Source organism: Punica granatum, chromosome 5 (genome assembly GCF_007655135.1).
Source record: "Punica granatum isolate Tunisia-2019 chromosome 5, ASM765513v2, whole genome shotgun sequence".
Taxonomy (NCBI): Eukaryota; Viridiplantae; Streptophyta; class Magnoliopsida; order Myrtales; family Lythraceae; genus Punica; species Punica granatum.
This window is the reverse complement of record NC_045131.1, coordinates 13754769-13774377: the sequence shown is the minus strand read 5'-3', so window position 1 is coordinate 13774377 and position 19609 is coordinate 13754769. Positions and strand designations below refer to the sequence as shown.

General features: G+C 36.6%; 1 protein-coding gene across 1 annotated transcript; it reads left to right on the top strand.

Annotated features, from left to right (window-relative positions):
- The first annotated feature begins 3480 nt into the window (after positions 1–3480).
- On the top strand, positions 3481–6366 carry LOC116209602. The gene is made up of 5 exons (XM_031543292.1): positions 3481–3705; positions 4070–4146; positions 4617–4810; positions 5435–5510; positions 5917–6366. Exons 2-5 carry the CDS (start codon positions 4095–4097, stop codon positions 6111–6113), a joined length of 519 nt encoding a protein of 172 aa, XP_031399152.1. The 5' UTR covers positions 3481–3705; positions 4070–4094; the 3' UTR covers positions 6114–6366.
- Positions 6367–19609: the final 13243 nt, after the last annotated feature.

Sequence of the window (19609 nt, the reverse complement as noted above, 5' to 3'; positions counted from 1 at the left end):
AGAAGTGAAAAGGACAGAGACACTTCCCAACCAGAAAGCAAAGTTCCCATCGATGAACAGAGACACTGACAACCAGAAATCGAGCTCTAATCAAGCCAAATCGAGTGAAGGTCGATTGACCTCGAAGCAGACAAACCAGACTGTCGATTTCAATACAAGTGAGTAAACGACGGTACCCTATCAGAGCCTCTCCAACCCACAATCGTGAAGAACAAGGGGCGGGAAATCCCTAATTTTGATTGCAGATGGGGGAGAGAGGTGATGATGGTGACGATGTCGTTCGGGTGAGGGCGGGGGAGAGGAACGACGTCGTCGTTCCATTAGGGGAGGGGAGTGGGGTGAGACGACGTTGTTTTGGGCAAGTAATCTTTTGTTTTTTTTAATAAATGGTCGTTTCTTGAATGAGAACAAACGATGTCGCTCCTTAGCAGTGCCATGTTAATCAGAGTCGTTTTTCCACTAGATGCCACATAAGCGTCCGTGTCATTTTTCCGTAACGGCACTAACGGAATTTTGACGGTGGTAGCAAAACGTTATGGATTCTGATCTTTGAATGATCGTTTTATTCAAAAAATTCTTTCAGGTAGTAATTTGTTAGTTTTAAAATCTTTCAATGACTATTTTGTTATATATTAAAAAACATTAACACATTAACAGCAATGTTTGTAGAGATACCAAACATGGGAATGTAGATTATTGGTAATTTAATTGATGGGAATCTATCTTCAAGTAATGTACATTACCAGTAATGTGATTACCGGGAACGTAGATTCTCATCTTGGTAATTGGCAAATATTGTAAAATTAAATATTAAAAAAACATTAATAGCAATGTTCATAGAGATACCAAACATGAGAATGTAGATTACTAGTAATTTAATTAATGGGAAACTATCTTCAAGTAATGTACATTACTAACAACGTGATTACCAAAAAGTGCCAAACGCAATCTAAGTAATTTAAAATCACATTACTATTATTGTGGATATATTACCTCATACCAACGCGTCCTTACATTCCATCTATTTTTCTTGTTTAGATGCAAGCTTTCAATAGTTATCATTAAAACTTTTTTTCTTTTTTTGAAATCAACGGTTCAATGAGCCTAATAAAGAGATTGAAATTTTCGCGCATGGATGTGGTCCCTGAAATTTCTAGGAAACTTGGTTAACCAATAGTTTGATTGGGGAGTTCTCTCAAAAGAAAAGCATCGGATCCAATATTGTCAAAAACAAAAAGTTAAGCATCGATCCATATTGTTAAAAACTCGATTCTAACTCTTAAATCTAATAGTTTTGACTTTAATTGGTTGATTTTGGCGGATGCTCCTGGGTAATTTTAGGGAAGTTCCTGGTGTGCGTGAGAGATTTTACATCCCCATTGGTCCAAGTTTCATCTTCTCACTGGTTCCTCATAATATACCTATAGCTACTTTATCTATCTATATTTCTTTACTATTTATCATTATATTATTTTGTATTATAATTATAATTATAATTATAAAGCCTGAAGAATGCTTTCGTCTTCCCAAAATGCTCATCTACATATATTTTTAGTTTATAAAAACAATTTTGCTCAAAAACATAATTGTGAGTTCGATAATATAATTACTCACTTTTTTTTTCTATCCCTCCCACTTTTCTGTCACTGTCTCTCTTTCTCCCTATCAAAATCAACGTGCTAGACTTTTTTTTATTAAGAAAAAACTATTTACAAGAAATTTTGCTAAAAAATTTGCGCCAATTCAATTGTGGGTAGGTGAAAAATAAGATAAATCGGATTTTAGATAATCGATTAATGGGAATTTAGTGAAATATGTGGCATCGTGAGCGCATTCATCTAGCTTTTTCAAGTAATTGACAGAAACAATTTCTTTTTTTTTTTTTCCTTTTTTAGTGAACATAAATATTTTATTAGAACACAAACAAAATATACATTACATTGCGGACGAGATCCTCGTCTAGCACATCCACTAGACTGTCGACGAGATCCTCGGCTAAACATCCAACCCTAGTAAGTCAGCCATACGACTACCGACGATGGCACTAGCCTGGATGATTAGATAATCACCTCTTATTAACCAAACTGACATAACACACCACAAATCCCCCATAATCAGACTACAACCAAGTGATACCGAGCATTTCTGACAAGTATTACACCGTTTCCTAAATGCGGCATTTCTGGCGATGGCACAATTTCCTTGAAGACAAGTATTACGCCATTTGAAGTGTTGGTGTCGCCTGGGATGGGTATTTTGAGCATCTTGACATTCTTACCAATCTAAACTTAAGGAAGTTTTCAGGTGGTCCGCTTCTAATCTAAAACGCAATTAAGTAGAATAAATTCTTACAGACGTGATTTAAAAATGAGAATTTGTGAGTACTATTGTGTCGTGTCGTGTCGTGCTATTTTATCGTAACACCTCAATAGAAACATCATATTTTGTGGGCCGTATAGGCCGGGCCCTCGAAGCCTGAAAAATTATCCTGCAGTGCAAATCGGCCTCTGCTCCACCAACTGACCGTTCTTCACAGCATCAAGTATATGATCTTCTAGAAAGAGAAAGGCGGCCCATCCAATCCACTCAACGCTTTTTTTTTTGGTAGAACACTCAATGCTATTGTCAACCTGATATTAGGAAGCTCAATTGAGCTTCGATTAATCCATTCGAGCCAGATTTGCTCACTAAGGGGTAAATGTCTCTCAGCGTAAATTTTCTGTATTCACAAGGACTCGAATCCGAGACATTACTTAAGAGGAACAAATGCCTAACTGCTTGAATCAAACTCACATCGGTTTATCAATGCAATTTTAGTTTTTGAATTTTTTATCAAACGTGTATTTTCCTATTTCATGTGCAAATATGAAACAGAAAACTCTCAAAATGGGATCTATTCCATAAATCTTTTTTTCTTTCCTATGAGTTCCAATGTCAATAAGAATGCTAGCTCTTACTGTTCATATGTTATGATATGAATATAGAAACATTATTCACAAAATATATATATATATATATAGATACATTTATTCTATTCAATTCTAAATTTATTCCGAATATATATAGATTATGTTAAAGATTTAAAGCCCATTTCATGTTCTTTTCTTTCTATAGTTTATAAAAAATTAGAAAAATGAAAAAAATGCATTTCAAATTTATTGTTAGGAAAGTCGGTTTTGAAATACTTTTTCTATTTCTAGAATGTCCAATATTTGTTCTACATCTTCCTCATATATTTAAATGTACCTTCTTTAATTAGACATTTATAGCACTTCTTTATTATCTCCTGTTTGTTGCATATCAACTTATATATATAATTCAAAAATTTCACCCAAAAAAAGAACTTATAATTCAACAAATAAAAACATAACATTTTCCATAGATTACTTTTTTTTCTTTCTTTTTTTACCCAAAAGAATTTTATATAACCTGGGCCAAATCTTCACCACACCTTTCACATATTCCAGGCCCAGCCCAATTCGATCGCCGGCATTTCTCTTGCTCCTCTCTGCGCTTTGATTATCCCCTGAAGTTTCTCTCACCACCGCCGCCCCACTGTCTAGTCGGTGGCTCCATATCCACGAGCCTCGACTGCTCCGGCTGGCTTCTTCCCTTCTCTTCTCGCTCTGTCGGTGACATCTTTGACCTGCCACCGCCTCTCCGTCCGGCACCCGCCGTGTCACTGCCACCGCCGAAGCGACAAAGGTGATGATCTCCATCTTAGGGTTTTCTGCAATTGGTAGAGTCCTGCCTGATTAGTCGGCGGATTTTGACTTGCAATCGCTGCCTGATGGTCGAAGAAGGAGATTCACATCTCGATATTGCTTCAATTTAGTTGGGGCAACTGATTTTGTTCTAAATAAGCCGCTTCAAGGATTTCTGGGGAATCGCCATGTCCACTGGGAGTTGATTGCCCTTAGTTACCGCTTTTCTCTGGCCGCATATGCTTCGGAGTTCTTTTTTCAGCTCTTTGAATTGATCAACTTGTTCATTTTCTTCTGTATGTTGTGATGTCTGATAGTTCTCACCATTGATGAGGTAGCTCTAATGTAAATGGCGATATTTTCAGGTGTTTTTTTTCCAACACTATCAAGATGCCGATGCTGGCCTCGAGTTCTGTTGTCAGCGTGCCTCTTCTACCAATTGGTATGTTATTATTCATCTATTTGGTTTGGTTGGGAAAGGGAAAGAGTACTGGCTAGAGTTATTATATTTGATTGCCGGCTCTTGGACAGTTGATCGGCATCCCTTTGATTGTGAGAATACTAGGAATCCTTGGAAAAATACTGCATAAATACATGCGGATGTGTTGGAAGATCTTAGGAAATGTATATTATGCTTATTTAGGACACGTCTTGTGGCAGCTGAGGGATTTGATTGCGTTGATGGACGATGGCCTCAAATGAATGTTTGGGTCTGGGACGTCCTCAGGCTTTTCCATTTCCTTCGTGGGCCTCTGCTTTATCATGGAAAGAATTAGTCCAGAAAACACGTGATATTATTTTTATAAATGGATATACACATTCATGGAGAAGTTTAAGGCCAATGGCTCTTATCTTTAATTAAATTTGCCATCTTTTTTGTTCTGATCATACATCAATACATAATTTTTGCAGTGAAATCATCATGGCAACTTAAGGAGCATAAATCATGTCCTCCCAATATTAGGGTACAGCTACGACCCTGTAATGCTAAAAGAGGACATCTTAGGATCACTGCAGCAGGTACAGTAGGGCTTGGTGCAAGGTTACAACCAGTTATCATGAGGACACGAGAGCGGTCATCTTCCACGGTTTGCTTTGCCGCTTTGGTGAGTTTTTGCATTAGTTTTCTGCTTCCTATACTTTCCTTGTTATCCTACTGTGGTAATTGGAAAAGTCGGTTATTCTGCCTTGAATTATAGGGAAAGCATCATTGAGGAAGCATATGCATGCTCAAAACAATGGCCCTGATCCTGTCATTCAAGTCTCGGGCCTATTTTGGTTTTTGCGAGAGCAGGGTCAGTTCATCCAAATAAGTATTTTAGAACGGGTGAATGCAGATCTCATCTTCTGGGTGGATCCCAATGATTGGTATTTGCTTCGTTTGTTTACATATGCCACAATCTTGAAAGAAATTTCCTTCTGGAGCCCCTGGCATGTTGTTTCAATCTAGTGACAGATCAGAGATTCTGGTCAGGGTGTCATATGGTTGTAAGCTAGAGACTCTACGATCTAAGATACACAAATATTTTCAAAGAAATGGATGAAAACTTGTCTTTCATTTGTATCAGAGCAAACTATTAATGTGCGGTGAACATATAGAGCTTGGACTCGATAGTCTTAACAAATACAGTGAACACCATTAAGCATGCTTTTCTCTCTTAATCTCACATTCTACCTGTCTGTCTCTCTTTCTGATTGAAATTTCTTGGTGCTGTTTCCTTCACTGATAGAATGCAAGATGCGGGGCAGAGCAGACCCAAACCGTCACACGTGAAGCACCGACAATCACCCAAGCCCCTACTCATAGTAAGTGTTACTGGTTGAATGCTGGTTGCTAATTGATATGAGCTCTTCATTTGGTTACGTGTGTGTTTGAAGCACGGCATATGGTTATATACTTCCTTACTCCACGATGTAATATGTTCACAAGGATTTTACTTTCCATGAGCTTCTTAGAGGTTGCTGAACTTCCTGGATATGGAATCTGATTATCCATGTGACCTTTTTCCGCTCTTTTTCATCTGTCTTTCTAGATGTAGTGATGATTGGTCATTAGGAATTGAAAAATTGTCGCCATGATTGTTTCTTAATATGTTGGTTGTAGTGGTACCTGTACCAATCAAGCCTTGTGATTGCACACCTAATCCGACTATAAAGTTAATTTGATATGCAAATATATAGTTTATAAGAATTGTACTCGTTTGAATGTCAGTCCAGGAGAAGTCACCGCAACTCGATGATGGCGGCACCGGGTTCCCGCCCCGTGATGATGGAGATGGTGGAGGTGGCGGGGGTGGCGGTGGAGGAAATTGGTCGGGAGGATTCTTCTTCTTCGGGTTTCTTGCGTTTCTCGGCTTTCTAAAGGATAAGGAGAGTGAAGGAGACTATGATAGCAATAGAAGAAGATAAAAGGACGATATAGGATTCTATTAGCTGTAAGTCACGCGGAGATGGACTATATACAGAGATTATTTTTTGTCAGCTCATGTTTCATATATACTTGCGTTTGCGTTGTTGAATAAATTAGCTAGTAATTAATTGATAATTGTTGCTGTCGATGGCCCAATTTCTCATTCAATTGAGTTGCTCTCCAAATGAAATCGGGTTGTAATGATATACAATTGGATTCGCTTGTACTAATACAATGACTTGTTTCATCTTGTGAGTGACAGCATATAGCTCGAGAAACGGTCAAGGATGTTCTTGTAAATGAAACGACTGTGTAGAATCATCCGACTCTTTGAGAGAAGATACTTGGAAACATCAAGTTACGAAATAAACAGGTTAGGAAGAAGCATGAAAGAAAAGGATGCGAAGCCGAAGTAGGTGCTGAATTCCTCTGTTTTGTTGGGCTGGTCGCAGCTTTTTTACCAAGCACAATACCATTTGTGAGCCATTTGAAGCGTTGAACTCTTAATTGGACGAGTTTTCTGTTAATAAATATATGCAATTTATAGTAGTTATATAATTTTTTTTTCTTGTGTGGACCATTATATTTGGAAGTTCAATTGGCTCCCGACTAATCCGGTTGAGTTGGGTCAACTCACTAAGAGGTAAATTTCTCATAGTGTGGATTTTCTCCATTCACAAAACTCGAATTTAAGAACTTACTTAAGTGGAGCAAACGTAGATTTATTTGAATCAAACCACATTAGTTGAATAAGAACAAAAGAATTTTGGGCCTAAAATCCATAAAAACAAAGAATTGATTTGCAATTTATACTAATTCCTTTAATCTAATGGTCCCAAAATCAATGTAATCGAAGAGTATGCATATCTCAAATCAAATGTATTCTTCGGAGATAATTCAGAAATGAGCCAGATAATTCAGAAATGAGCCAAAAAAACACGTAATATTATTTGAAAACTCCGAAAATGCCAAAATAAAATAAAGTACGATTATGTCTAAAATAAAACTGAAAGCTACTAAATTAGTTCTAACTAGATGGCTTAGCCATGCAGAAAAGTGCTTAATTCTATCATGACAGGTTTTGATAGCGGTCGGTGTTGTATAGATTCCATTTATTATTATATTTACTAAGAATATATTATTTAATTGGTTATGAATTGTAATTGATATGAGCTATTTGTCTCAAATTTTTTACCATTATTGGTCAATTGACCTCTTCAAAATGATATTAAATCCATTAAATCCGTTTGGTTTTTGTGGCCGAGTCAACTAGCTGTTCAAGAAATTAATTATAAGAGTAATTCAATTGTTTGAGACTTTGAGCGATTAAAGGCTTATGGGCTACACATATATATAGAGTTCGAGTGTTCTAAATAACGTAGTATAAAATCTATTTTTCAGTTCTTATACTGGATATTCATATAATAATTTATATTTCTCGGGCTGGATCCTAGTAAGAAGATATAGTGATTGCAACACAATATCTCCTGTGGGCATTATATCTTGGGGTTAGATATTTTCATTGAAGCCGTACTGCAACATTGCTGGAGAATATTCTATCCTTAAAAGAGCTTCCTGGAAGTGCCTTGCCCCTATTTTGTTTTCGAGTTTCTTGTGCTCATCATTAAATTCTATATTTAATTTTGATGTGCTATGTTAATCTAATTCCTCGTAATTGTGCTTTCCATAAATTATAATTGTTTGAGTAAAGTTTATTATCGTGTATTTTATTTAATTTCTCTATATCTCGAAATTTATCACAACAATTGGAACAATCGAACCACAAGAATGTATCTTCCATGTGATAAGTATGGCGGGAGTCGTCTACAAACAAACCTTGAATGACCTGCAAAAATGGGAGATCGAGAGAGAATCTGAATCTCTCTCTGATGCCTTAATGAAAATTTACAGTAATGCAATTTGAGAGAGAATTGAATGAGAGAATCAGGCATACCAAGTAGGTGAACAGTAAGAGATCTTTATCTATATATCATAATATGATAGATCTGTTTGTTTTATATGCTTTAAAGGATAACATAATATATTAAACAAATATTCATGAAATAATATTTCAACATCCAAGAGATAATGTTGAGCCTCCAACCATATCTTACTCCGAAACTTAAGATTTTCCTAATTTTGAACAAAACAAAAAGAAAATAACGAATTGTAAACTGGTTCAGTCTTTTTTTTTTCCCTCTTTGATTGATGGACGCAAACTAGTTCAGTCTTATTGATCTGATATAGCAAGGTGCGTACATGTTCTTATTAGGCTTTTCCCCCCGATCTCATGATTAAATTACCCAATCATCAAGTTCAAGACTATATTCAATCTTACATCCTAATTAATCATGTATGGGAAGGATCCTGTGTAGTGTGCGCAATTGATCTCCCGATCAAACAATGCATGCGATCTCGATGAATCAATGTAATGCATTATTACCTAGTACCTGATATGAGATGTTTGCTTGTCTTTCCCCTCTCGACTAATGCAGGCAAAAAATCGACCTTTAGATCATAAAAACTTTCTTTTAAATGAGGATTTTTGAATCGGAAGGTCTTTGTATCTCATGCAAAAAACTCGTCTTGTGGAGAGAGTTGGCAGCACATGAAGCAATAAGGATGGTTATAGACGTCTCAGCAAAAAAAAAAAACTATTATTTTATATCACACAGAACTCTTGTTATTTCTTTTGAATATACTTTTTGCCTAATAGAATTGTGGAGGATTGAAATCAAGTGACTCAACCCTCGACCATCCAACAACCATTACCTCTTTACTTGTGCTTGTTAAATGCATTTCCTTACATTGAATGATGCCTCACTACTGAATCATTGCCTTAATCATCTCCAAATTCATATGTTGTCTACAATTGTTCTTCGAGAGAAAATCAAAGCAAAATTTAAATGATACGACCTTGTAAATTCCACGAAGACTTAAAACTTTTACTAAACTAACATGCAAATCATGGTAGGCAATCAAACGTGCTCATGGTGCTCGGGAATCACTAACCTAACTAAGATGGAGATGGCAAGAAATCGTTATCCCTCAATTCTTGAGCGTGTTATATCTAATATCAAAAGAGAACGAGGACAATTGATTCAATCACTCAAAATGGAAGTATTGATACGAGCAAATTAGATCAACTCAACCAAACAAGACAACCATCTAATTAAAGAGGGAAAATCTCAATAGCATCTATATAAGCATTCTAAACAAATTCCAAGTAAACAAAATATAGGACGAAGCAAATAAATAATGAAGGTTGTAAATTATATGACTCACTACTCTAGACCACTCTAATTAACCATCATTGAAGAAACCAAAGACTATCAAAAGAGGATGTAGTACAGTCGTGCATGCCATTTCTTAGTAATTAGGAGATTCTAGATTTAATATTCAGTAGGACTGCTCCAACAGGCAGCCCCAACACCTAATGTTCACTAGTTAGACTCACTGACCTAATCTATATATTATCGGTTTCTGTTATCTTTTCAACAATATGTTTTATCGAAAGCACAATATACTCAAACCTTATGATATTACACTAGCTCGCTTAATGAAAAAACAATACATAAGGGAGGACGAATCCATATATTGACATACATATCGGTAGGATTAAGGATAAGGCTGAAGAGAGATGCGTCAATTAATAGCTTTATTATATCCAAATTAACAGTTCCACTGTCACTTTTATGAATAATATACTATCCGAAAATCACATGCTTCAATTTTGATGTTTTTATTGGTGCATCTACAATATATTGACTGAAAAACAACCATGGTAGTTGACAATATATGTGCCATTGGATTGAATTTTAGTTGAGAAATATCGTCGTTACACATTACGATAATTATGTAGAATACTTGTAATTTTATATTTAACTAATCAGACAGACAGGTGTATTGCATGTGATCTACATCTCTATGATTGTTCAATATATACAGAGGATGGACATATATTTTTACTAAAATTAAATTACAATTTCACGTACAAATAAATCTATACAACATTGTATAATAATGCTTATATATATTTTATGTATCTTTATGAAAGAAATAAGTTCTCCCGCTGAACTTTCCGACACAATTGTTAAAAGAAGTCCCGATTTTGGTCCTGCTCGAGAAGGTGAAGTTTGAGATTCACTTATAACTTGTTTGAATAGCAAGGAAAGGGAGGACGAGAAAATATCCCCCCTCTTTCCCTCTCTTTTCCTCCATTTCCCTCGACCCAAACAGGGAGTTAGTATCATTTATAGTTCAAGCTTAAGAAGTGAGGGACCGCGAAGGTCGTCCGAGGAGGCAAGAGCTGGGGGCATTGGGTCGACGCTGATATTTATCCAAACATTCAAGATCTCAGTTTTTATTCATTCATTTATTTACTTACTCATTTGTTTGTGCAATACAGGGGGCCAAAGCCCGAAGCAGGATCTCATTTTTACGGGGTTTTAGGAGTCACTTTTTTTTTGTTGCCAATGGAAGAAAAAGTTACTTGGAAACAGTATCATCGATTTTCTCTTTTCATTTCGATATGTTATATTCCTTTCACTCAATTTTATGAAATATTAGAGGCGTTTCTGCAAAATATAATTAATTTGATGTAAATTCCACGGACTTGTGGATCTAGCTCGTAATTTTTATTTATTTATTTTTCTATTATAGTTGAGGTTAACATAAGCATATAAACCCTACCAAATCTATATTTAAACAACATGGGAAGAAAAACCTTTCTGAGGAAGATTCAATCCCTTTATTCCCATTATTGTGTCTATGTGTTGAATTATATGATCGGTGTCTTCCCTTGTGAATTGCGCCTAAATAGACCATAACTTCCTGTCCTCCAACTTAGTAGCTTTAAAAATAGCATCTGCTATAAGGTCATATTAGAGGGCCTTAGCTCAAGTGATCCTCATGCAGTATTCCTACAACTTTCATCTGCATGTAGTATGTATCCACAACATATATATTTTTATTGTTTCAGTTACTGTCCATCTCACAACCAGTGTATGAAAGAGCAACATAAGTAATTGACAGATAATATCTAGTACATCAATGAAGTGAATATGAATGCGAATATCAGTATTTTTCTCCCGACTCCAATGAAAAACTGCACAAACACAGGTTAGATCACTTGAACCAAAATGATAAAGAATATTGTTGACACTAAGTCCTCACAATAGGGATTTTGAAGATATCACAAGGAAATAAAGAGAACCAAAATGAATCATGCGCCTAGAAGGCAGCTAGATTGCAAAAGACACGAATTTCGGTGGCCAAGGCCCTCAGAAACAAATTGAATCCCAACAAGTGAGAACAGGTGCACATGTATCAGATTAGGGACAAGGGTATTTATGGAACTGTCTATAAATAGGAAGTTTTGGAAGTTCAATCTCGGGAAACAGTAAAATGAGTTTTATCCTTTTATATATATTGTACTTATGGAATTAACAAAACGTTAATTGAGTTTTTTCTCTTACAAAGGAGATTCATTGGCCTAGTATTAAACCCGAAACCTCTTGGTTACCTGATGAAAGCGTACGTCACTTGTCAATGTCTTTTTTGTTTTAATTCCTCCTGTTTTATTCATCCATGTTTGGGACACCTTGGAAACACATCTAAAACTCAATTCAAGCTCTAAGAAAGTTTGGCTCGTAGGTATTGGATCCTCAATCAGTCAATCTTGCTTGTTGATCTTTCGACTTGCTATTCTTAATGAGTCTTGGCCATTGTAGTGATCAGTTGATTTTCCTTTTCATGTATATGGCGGGAAGAGTTGGAATCTGGGCGGTGAATTTTCATGGCAATGGCGATTGGATTCATGGGTACAGCAATCAAGCAGAAAATTAAAAACTAATTAAAAGTATGTGTATGGAGGTTTCGTTCTACACATATATTGTCACATGTACGGATGAGATTTATTAATTGAAATTTGAAGATATAAATGTTGTCAACTACCATAGTATCTTTTTTGGTCGACCACTCTAAACTTTTCATGATAATTCATCTAACTGAACTTACCATCTTCGCCTTCTCCATCAATTGATCTAGTACTTTACGAACCATAATGATTAGTATGTAGCATTAACTACATTAGAATATCATTTTGACATATATGATGAGGAATGCTCAAACTTCGTATATCATTTTACATAATAATTTTTGTCATTCTATCCTCGGATTCCTAGGAATGCTCATTGTTAATATTATATAAGGAACCCTAGTACGAAACATTACTAATTCCAAAAAAATTACGGAAAATTACATGTAAAATAGTTTTATGAAAAACCAATATGTTATAGATGATTGATGTATTTAAATACCAAATTTAGTCTCCCGCCAGGATGCCCCGTATTTTCCTAGGAAATTACAAAAAGAAAAGAATATGAACAGAACACTCCTCTTGGTGTAGGTCGGCGCTGGTGGCATTCGGGAAGATTCCTCAGTAACTAGTCTATGCATGTGTAGGTTAAACGACCATTCCGTCTCAATGGTTTCGGAGTAGCACCGACGTCGTTAATCTCGAGCCCCACCTGCTTTCCGGTGTACCCATCCAATGCAATCGGCTTATCTCTGCAGTTGAGCGAACAGAATGTTTGAGCTCGATATATGTACACGTCCTTTTCCGGCTCTAACTCCTTCTTGCACGACGCACAGCTCTTGACTAAATCCCTGTACCCAATTGCACGAATATCATCCCCCGTCTCTTTCTCCGGGAACCCAATGAAAAATATGCTCTTTTTCGGCAAAGTTGACGCAGCTCGCAAAAGCTGCTGCACATGATTCTCGGACCTACTGTGGGCAGTACTGCTGATAGTGTCTTGAGAGGGTTTGACAGCACCGGCCCCAGGATTCACAGTTGTCTTCCGCTTTGACTCCTCAACCTCAGGTTGCTGATTATTGTAGTTGGGCCTCGACGTGCTAGTGGCAGGTTTGTTTTGATTAGGAAACTTCTTCCGGAACCAAGCCGCAAGGGCATCTTCAGGCGACATAGTAACAGTGCCAATTTCTCCACAGCTAGTCGTCCGATACATGTTGTCGAGGCTTACGCTTTGCTTGATTGAGCTTGATCGATAAATGATTTGAATGAAAGAAATAGAGAGAGAGCTCTGGTTGCTTGCTTGCTAGCCAAGGATATTAGTGATGAAGTGTTTGGAGATGGTGACGAAAACAGAAACCCTAGGAGCCGGGGTTTATATATATTATGGTGATTCGAGAGATATAATCTAACTAGAGATATAGATTATTATTTTTTGCCGAATATTTAGTGATATAGATATACAGACAATACTAATCGATACTAATTATCTGGAAGCTTTCATCGTAAATTTTCGAACTCTAAAAATGTAAAACTAGTCCTCCTAAAGAACAGTTATAAAGACTACTAAAATCTTGTGATTTTATTCACCCCAAAAAAAAAAATCTTATAATCTTTTACTAACTAGTTTTTTCCTTTTTCGGGCCCCCTAATTAGATTTAGACTAGATTTAGATTTAGATCTTATATTGCTGAAAGCCTGCGTGTAGATTGTTGATCGATGATCATCCTTCCAATCTAAATAAACATTAGGAAACATATTTTCTTCTTGAAAATTTTACATCTACCAATAGTCATTTTCATTAGTAGGATTATCACGAATAAATTCATCACTAATGTTATGTATTACTATATAAAAGTGTGAAACTCAATATTGTGTTTCTTGATTTTTTTCATAATTTCCATTTTACCCTTCAATGTGTGTAGACAATTATCACAATTCCTATTTTGTCTACTCGATGTATCTAGACATCCCAGAAACTCTATCAATTCTTTCAATATATTTAGACATATTTTCTATTAATATTTCAAATATGATAAAACATGATCCTTTGTAATAGCGCCTATTATGGAAAAAACGTTATATCATATAATAATTTAGAAATAAGATGAATAAATGTCTTTTTATTGTGTTGTGATTTGCCAAGATACTTTATACATCATCAACTAAAATTCAACTATAATAATAAGAGTTAAATGCACTTTGCCCCCGACTTACGAGGAGAGTTTGGATTTGCCTCCCGACCTTCAAATTTTTGCAGAACACCTCTCGACCTTACCGGAAAATAAGCAAAATGCCCCCTCGACCAATTTCCGATCAAATTTCCAGGCAAAGAAGAGCACATGCCACTCACATGTCAAAATAAAGGGGTAAAATTGTCTCCATAAAATAATTACCTGGAAAAAAAAAAGCATATGAACCACAAGAATTAGGGCGTCGATCTCTCACCCGCGCCTTCTCCCCCGACGAGCAAAGAAGCCTACACCATCTCCGGCCGTGGCGACCCATCCTTCTCGCCGATGAGCAAAGAAGCCTGCAAAGTACTCAAAATAGACACAATAAAAGCAAATCAGTCCCAATGATCATCCCTAAAGAAAATCGAGAAGGGAAAGCTCGGTTTTCAGATTTTGAATGTTCCAAGGATGGGAATTCTTGCTCTGGTATTGCTGGAAAAGAAGAAATTGTTCTCAACAATGAGCCGCTTGTTATAGATATGAATGTCGAAGCGGATGGTAAGAAGGAAAAGAGTGAGAACATGGATGGAAATAAAGTGATCACTTTCCAGAAGGATCCTAGCCATAAAAAGCCTTACAATGTGGCTTTCTGCTCGAAAGAAGTCAAGAGGATCCTTGAGTTGGAGGTCCTCCTGCAAAAGAATTCTCAGTCCCACATGATGAGAAAGATGGGTCGAGGAGATGGGTCTGCAGTGAAGTCTGGTCGAGGAGATAGGTCGCCCCGGGGAGATAGGTCGCTGCTGTCTACATTAGAGCTTGGTAGGAGACCGTCGGGGAGAGGAAACCGTCGCCGTTGGGAGATGGGTCGCAACTACTTGAGGAGAAGACTGCGTGCTGCATGGGGTGGGTTCATGGAGATGGTTGACTTTGCAAGCTTCTTTGCTCGTCGGCGAGAAGGATGGGTTGCCGCGACCGCAGATGGTGCATGCTTCTTTGCTCGTCGGGGGAGAAGGCGCGGGTGGGAAATCGACGCCCGAATTTCTCTAGTTCAGATGTTCTCCCTTTTTTTCTTTCAGGTAATTTTTTTATGGAGACAATTTTACCCTTTTATTTTGACATGTGAGTGACATGTGCTCTTTTTTTGCTAGAATTTTGATTGGAAATTGGTCGATGAGGCATCTTGCTTATTTTTTGGTAAGGTCAAGAGGTGTTTTGCGAAAATTTAAAGGTCAGAGGGCAAACCCAAACTCTCCTCGTAGGTCGGGGGCAAAGTTCATTTTACTCTAATAATAATAATAATAATAATGATATTATTATTATTATTATTATTATTATTACCATCATAAAAGTATCGAATTGGATAAAGTGTTTTTCGATTTTTTTAAATTCTAGGTTTACCCTTTCAATTAATTTAGACATGTTTTAATTTATATTATATCGAATAGATGAATCTAACTACTTTTTATGCATTCACTGTATCTAGGCAAAATTTATTTCATTTCATGTATCTTGCCACATAAAGTCACGCTTCTTCACATCTAGAGAGTAAGGGATTGAAATAAAGAAGATGATGATATGAAGTTTGAACTTTCCAATCAGCCTGGTCTTGAGGGATTAAATATACCAATGTAGAAGCGAGTAAAGTCAGAAGTAGGAAGAAGTCTGTTGCTATGAAGAACATAAAGAATAAGGAGAATGTTCAACAAGACTCAAAAAACAGGAGGCCAAGTTGCAAAAGTAAGGACGGGTTTAAGATTACAACACATGCTAAATTGGAAGAGATGCTTACAAGTTGATGCAATACATGCATCTCTTAAAACTCCACCAGCAAATGTAGGTGCTCATGTTGATGAGATTCCATTAGATGACAGGCTATCTGATGGGTATGAAACTAAAGAATTAGAGTCATTGAATGGGGATTTAGAATAGGGGCATGATAACTTTCGAATGTACAATGCAAATGATAATGAAAATATGGAAATTACTCTTGGAATGGAGTTCGACAATCTAGAGGTCTTTAAAATGGTTGTTAGAAACATCAACATTGCAATGGGAGGGAAGTTAATTTTATGAAAAATGATAAGGCGAGAGTGATGGCATACTGAGTTTAGAAGAAGGCAATCATGGTTGCCAATGGAAAATATATTGTGGTTTGAATAAGAAAAGAAACACCTTTCAAGTGATGACATATGTTCCGGAGTAAACCTGTGCAAGAAGGATCGAGAACAAGTTAGCAACAAGGGAGTGAGTTGTAGAGAAGTTGATTCTCAAGTTGAGGACCCAGCCAGACATGTCTGCACAACAAGTGTTTGACTTTTTCATTCACACTTATCAAGTAAAGTTGCATGATGCAATAGTTTTCAAGGCCACCAAGCTGGCCAAGAAAAAGTATGAAGTGAAGAAAATGAGCAGTATGCAAGGTTGAGAGATTATGCACATGAGTGTTAAGATACAACCATGGTTCGAGTGTATTCTTGAAAGTCCAACCAAAGAACATGAGTTTCAAAGGCTACACATTTGCTTAGAAGCATGTAAGAGAGCTTGTTAGAAGGGTGTAGACCCATCATTTGGCAAGATGGATGCTTCGTAAAGGGTTATTATGGTGGGTTACTTCTTTCTACAGTAAGGCAGGATGGAAACAATTCTTTCTTTGTCATTGCATATGCAGTAGTGGAAGTAGAGTGTACATAAAGCTGGAAATGGTTTCTTGAGAACCTCATAGCAGATGTGGGAGATCTAATACAGAAGAAATACACTTTCATATCTAACATGCAAAAGGTGCGATCAATGATATATTATATGACACATCAAGTAGTCCTTGTGTATTAGATTGCTGCATCACTTAGATCCTTTAAAATAATCATGAAATAAGTGTTTTTGAACATTGCAAGGATTGGATGCTGCTATGAAAGAAGTCTGTGATGGTGTACCCCACAGATTTTACAGTAGGCATATCTGGGAAAAGCTAAGCAAGAATTGTAAGTGTAATGGTGGTGAATTGCAAAGAGCATTCTGGAATTGTGTCAAAGCAATAACTCCACAAAGGTTCAAGTTGTGCATGAATGCTCTCGAAAGGATCAACCCAATAGCTGCACAATATCTAGGCAAAATTGATCCAAGCAGATGGATAATATCAGCTTTTGATACTGACTGTAAAAATGATGTACTAATAAGCAATATGAGTGAGCAGTTCAACAAAGAATAGTTGAAAGTCATGGATAAACCTACACTTAGCTTGATTGAAGGGATAAGAAAGTACATCACCAAGAAGAAAATAAGATGCCAGACTCTATTGGTAAGATAAAATGGATTTCTTTGCCCCAAAGTTCGGGCAAGGTTAGAGGAACACAGGAAAAAATCTAATGGTTGGCTTCAATTGTGATCAGGAGAACCTCACATGCCACAGTTTTTGGTAACATGCCCAGCATACTCTAAGTATGCTACTAACATAAGAGCGCATACTTGTTCTTGTCAAATATGGGACTTGATTGACATACCATGCAAGCATGTCATTACTACCATGTTGTACAACAGTCAGAGGCCAGAGAAGTTTGTCAATCCTCTCTTAGGTACCACTGGCCAAGATTATAGGGAAAGGACTACTCATGACCTTATCCTTCCTCCAAAGATTAAGTAACAACCAGGAATACCCAATAAGCAAAAAAAGAAGGCTCCAAAGGATAAGACTAACATTCACAAGTTAAAGAGAAAGTTAAATGATATAAGGCGTGGCGGGTGTGGAGAAATGGAGCACACCAAGAGAAGATGCAGTGGACAAACCAACAACTAAGGGGAAAGAGGACAAAATGTATGGTGCTTCTACTTCAAGTGGTGCTCCTAGTAGTTTTGGGTCAGTTGAAGCAGACAATGTGAATATTCAAGTAGGAAGGAATGAGAGTATGAAAGGTACACCAAAAGAAATGAATATATCACAAGAATTTGCTCTACTCTAACAATCACAGCCATCTCAATATGATCTATCTGCAGCACCACCATTATAGGTACTTTTACTTTTATTTGTACGTTTGAATTTTTCTAAAAGCTGCCAACTAATGGACTCTTCTTAATAATATCATGTATAGATTTCTCAAATGGGCACATTTGCTGACGAGTCCTTTTTTCAACCAATGATAGTCCCTTTAGTGAGGCCCCCTTACACTCCCATCACAGCACACACCATGAAAGCTGCAAGTTCTGGAATAACTGCTAGGTTTGCAACATATTTCCACCAAATGGGACCTCCTCCTGGTGAACTAAAGATCGAAGAAAGTAATGTACCACATTTTGGGAACAATCATTGGAAACAAAACTTAGTTTAGTTATGTTTGTTCCAACATGATACTGACTGGCACCATTTTGGGTTGGTTGATCGTAGTTTGGCAGCATCATTTGGTTAATGTCTTTTAGGAAAGTTGGATACATGTTAGATTGCCAAAGATATTGCCTCGGATAGTGCCTCTGTCTGTTCCTTTGTGTAGCTATTTTAGCAAAGTAACATGTACATTCTCTTGTAAAAACTTGTCTATAATATTAATATAGTCATTTTGGTAATTTCATTTTACTTTGGCAAGTATTTTCATTCAGTTAACTTCATGCTTCAATCCAATGGCCTCTAGTAGCACAAAATGGGTTTGTTCAGTAAGGGGAATAAGGAAGGAAAGCGGGAATTCAATTCAATTTGTCAAAAAAAAATAGCGCAAGGACTAAATTGATGTAGCAAGAGGACCGCGAGAGTTCAATTTGTTAAAATATATCACGGGGACTAAATTGATATAGCAAGATGACCAAATTGATGTAACAATTTCCTGCATTTAACACCGTCAGCATTCATGCTTAACTGCGAGATGCCTAAGGACCTTATTGATGTGGCAAGGAATTAAACTGATGGTTTAGTGGGACTTGATCGATGCACCTATATCACATAACCACCTAATTGATGCAACCGTCGCACGACCTGATGTCCATGCACCAGTGAGAGACTAAATTGATGTAAAGAGGACGAAATTGATGTAGCAGCTCAAAACTCGAGGACCAAAACTTGAGGGACTAAATTGATGTAAACCTCGAAAGTTACGGATAAAATTGCCTATTTACTATTCTATTTATGGTGTAGGGTACAATTTTATATATTTATCATTTTAACTCTTTAGTATTTTGACATTTTCTTTTCTAATCCTATTTATTGCATAGGATAAAACTTTCTATAGATAGACTGATTGTTTTCTAACTTGGTTTTTCCTTCTTTTTTTCTTTGTTGTTTTTCTTTTTTTGATTGAATCTTGGTATAGCTTTATTGATTGGTTTCATCGTTATTAATGAAATTCTCATTGGTTCCTCAATAAATTGTTTATTTGATTTCTTTTTCCACAAAATTTAAATCCATAAAGAACACAAATTTCGGAGGAAAATAAAGAACGATAACGTGCAACGTCACTGTATACAAATAAGAATAAATTAACGAGAAGATTATTTTGTGATATATATGTGCACAAATCAATGTTTATCC

Bases quoted from the DNA above. Each gene is read 5' to 3' on its own strand.
- LOC116209602 (XM_031543292.1), top strand. From the start codon at position 4,095: ATGCCGATGCTGGCCTCGAGTTCTGTTGTCAGCGTGCCTCTTCTACCA. The intron at 4,811-5,434 runs GTGAGTTTTTGC...CTTCACTGATAG, and splicing joins CGGTTTGCTTTGCCGCTTTG to AATGCAAGATGCGGGGCAGA. The intron at 5,511-5,916 runs GTAAGTGTTACT...TTTGAATGTCAG, and splicing joins CACCCAAGCCCCTACTCATA to TCCAGGAGAAGTCACCGCAA.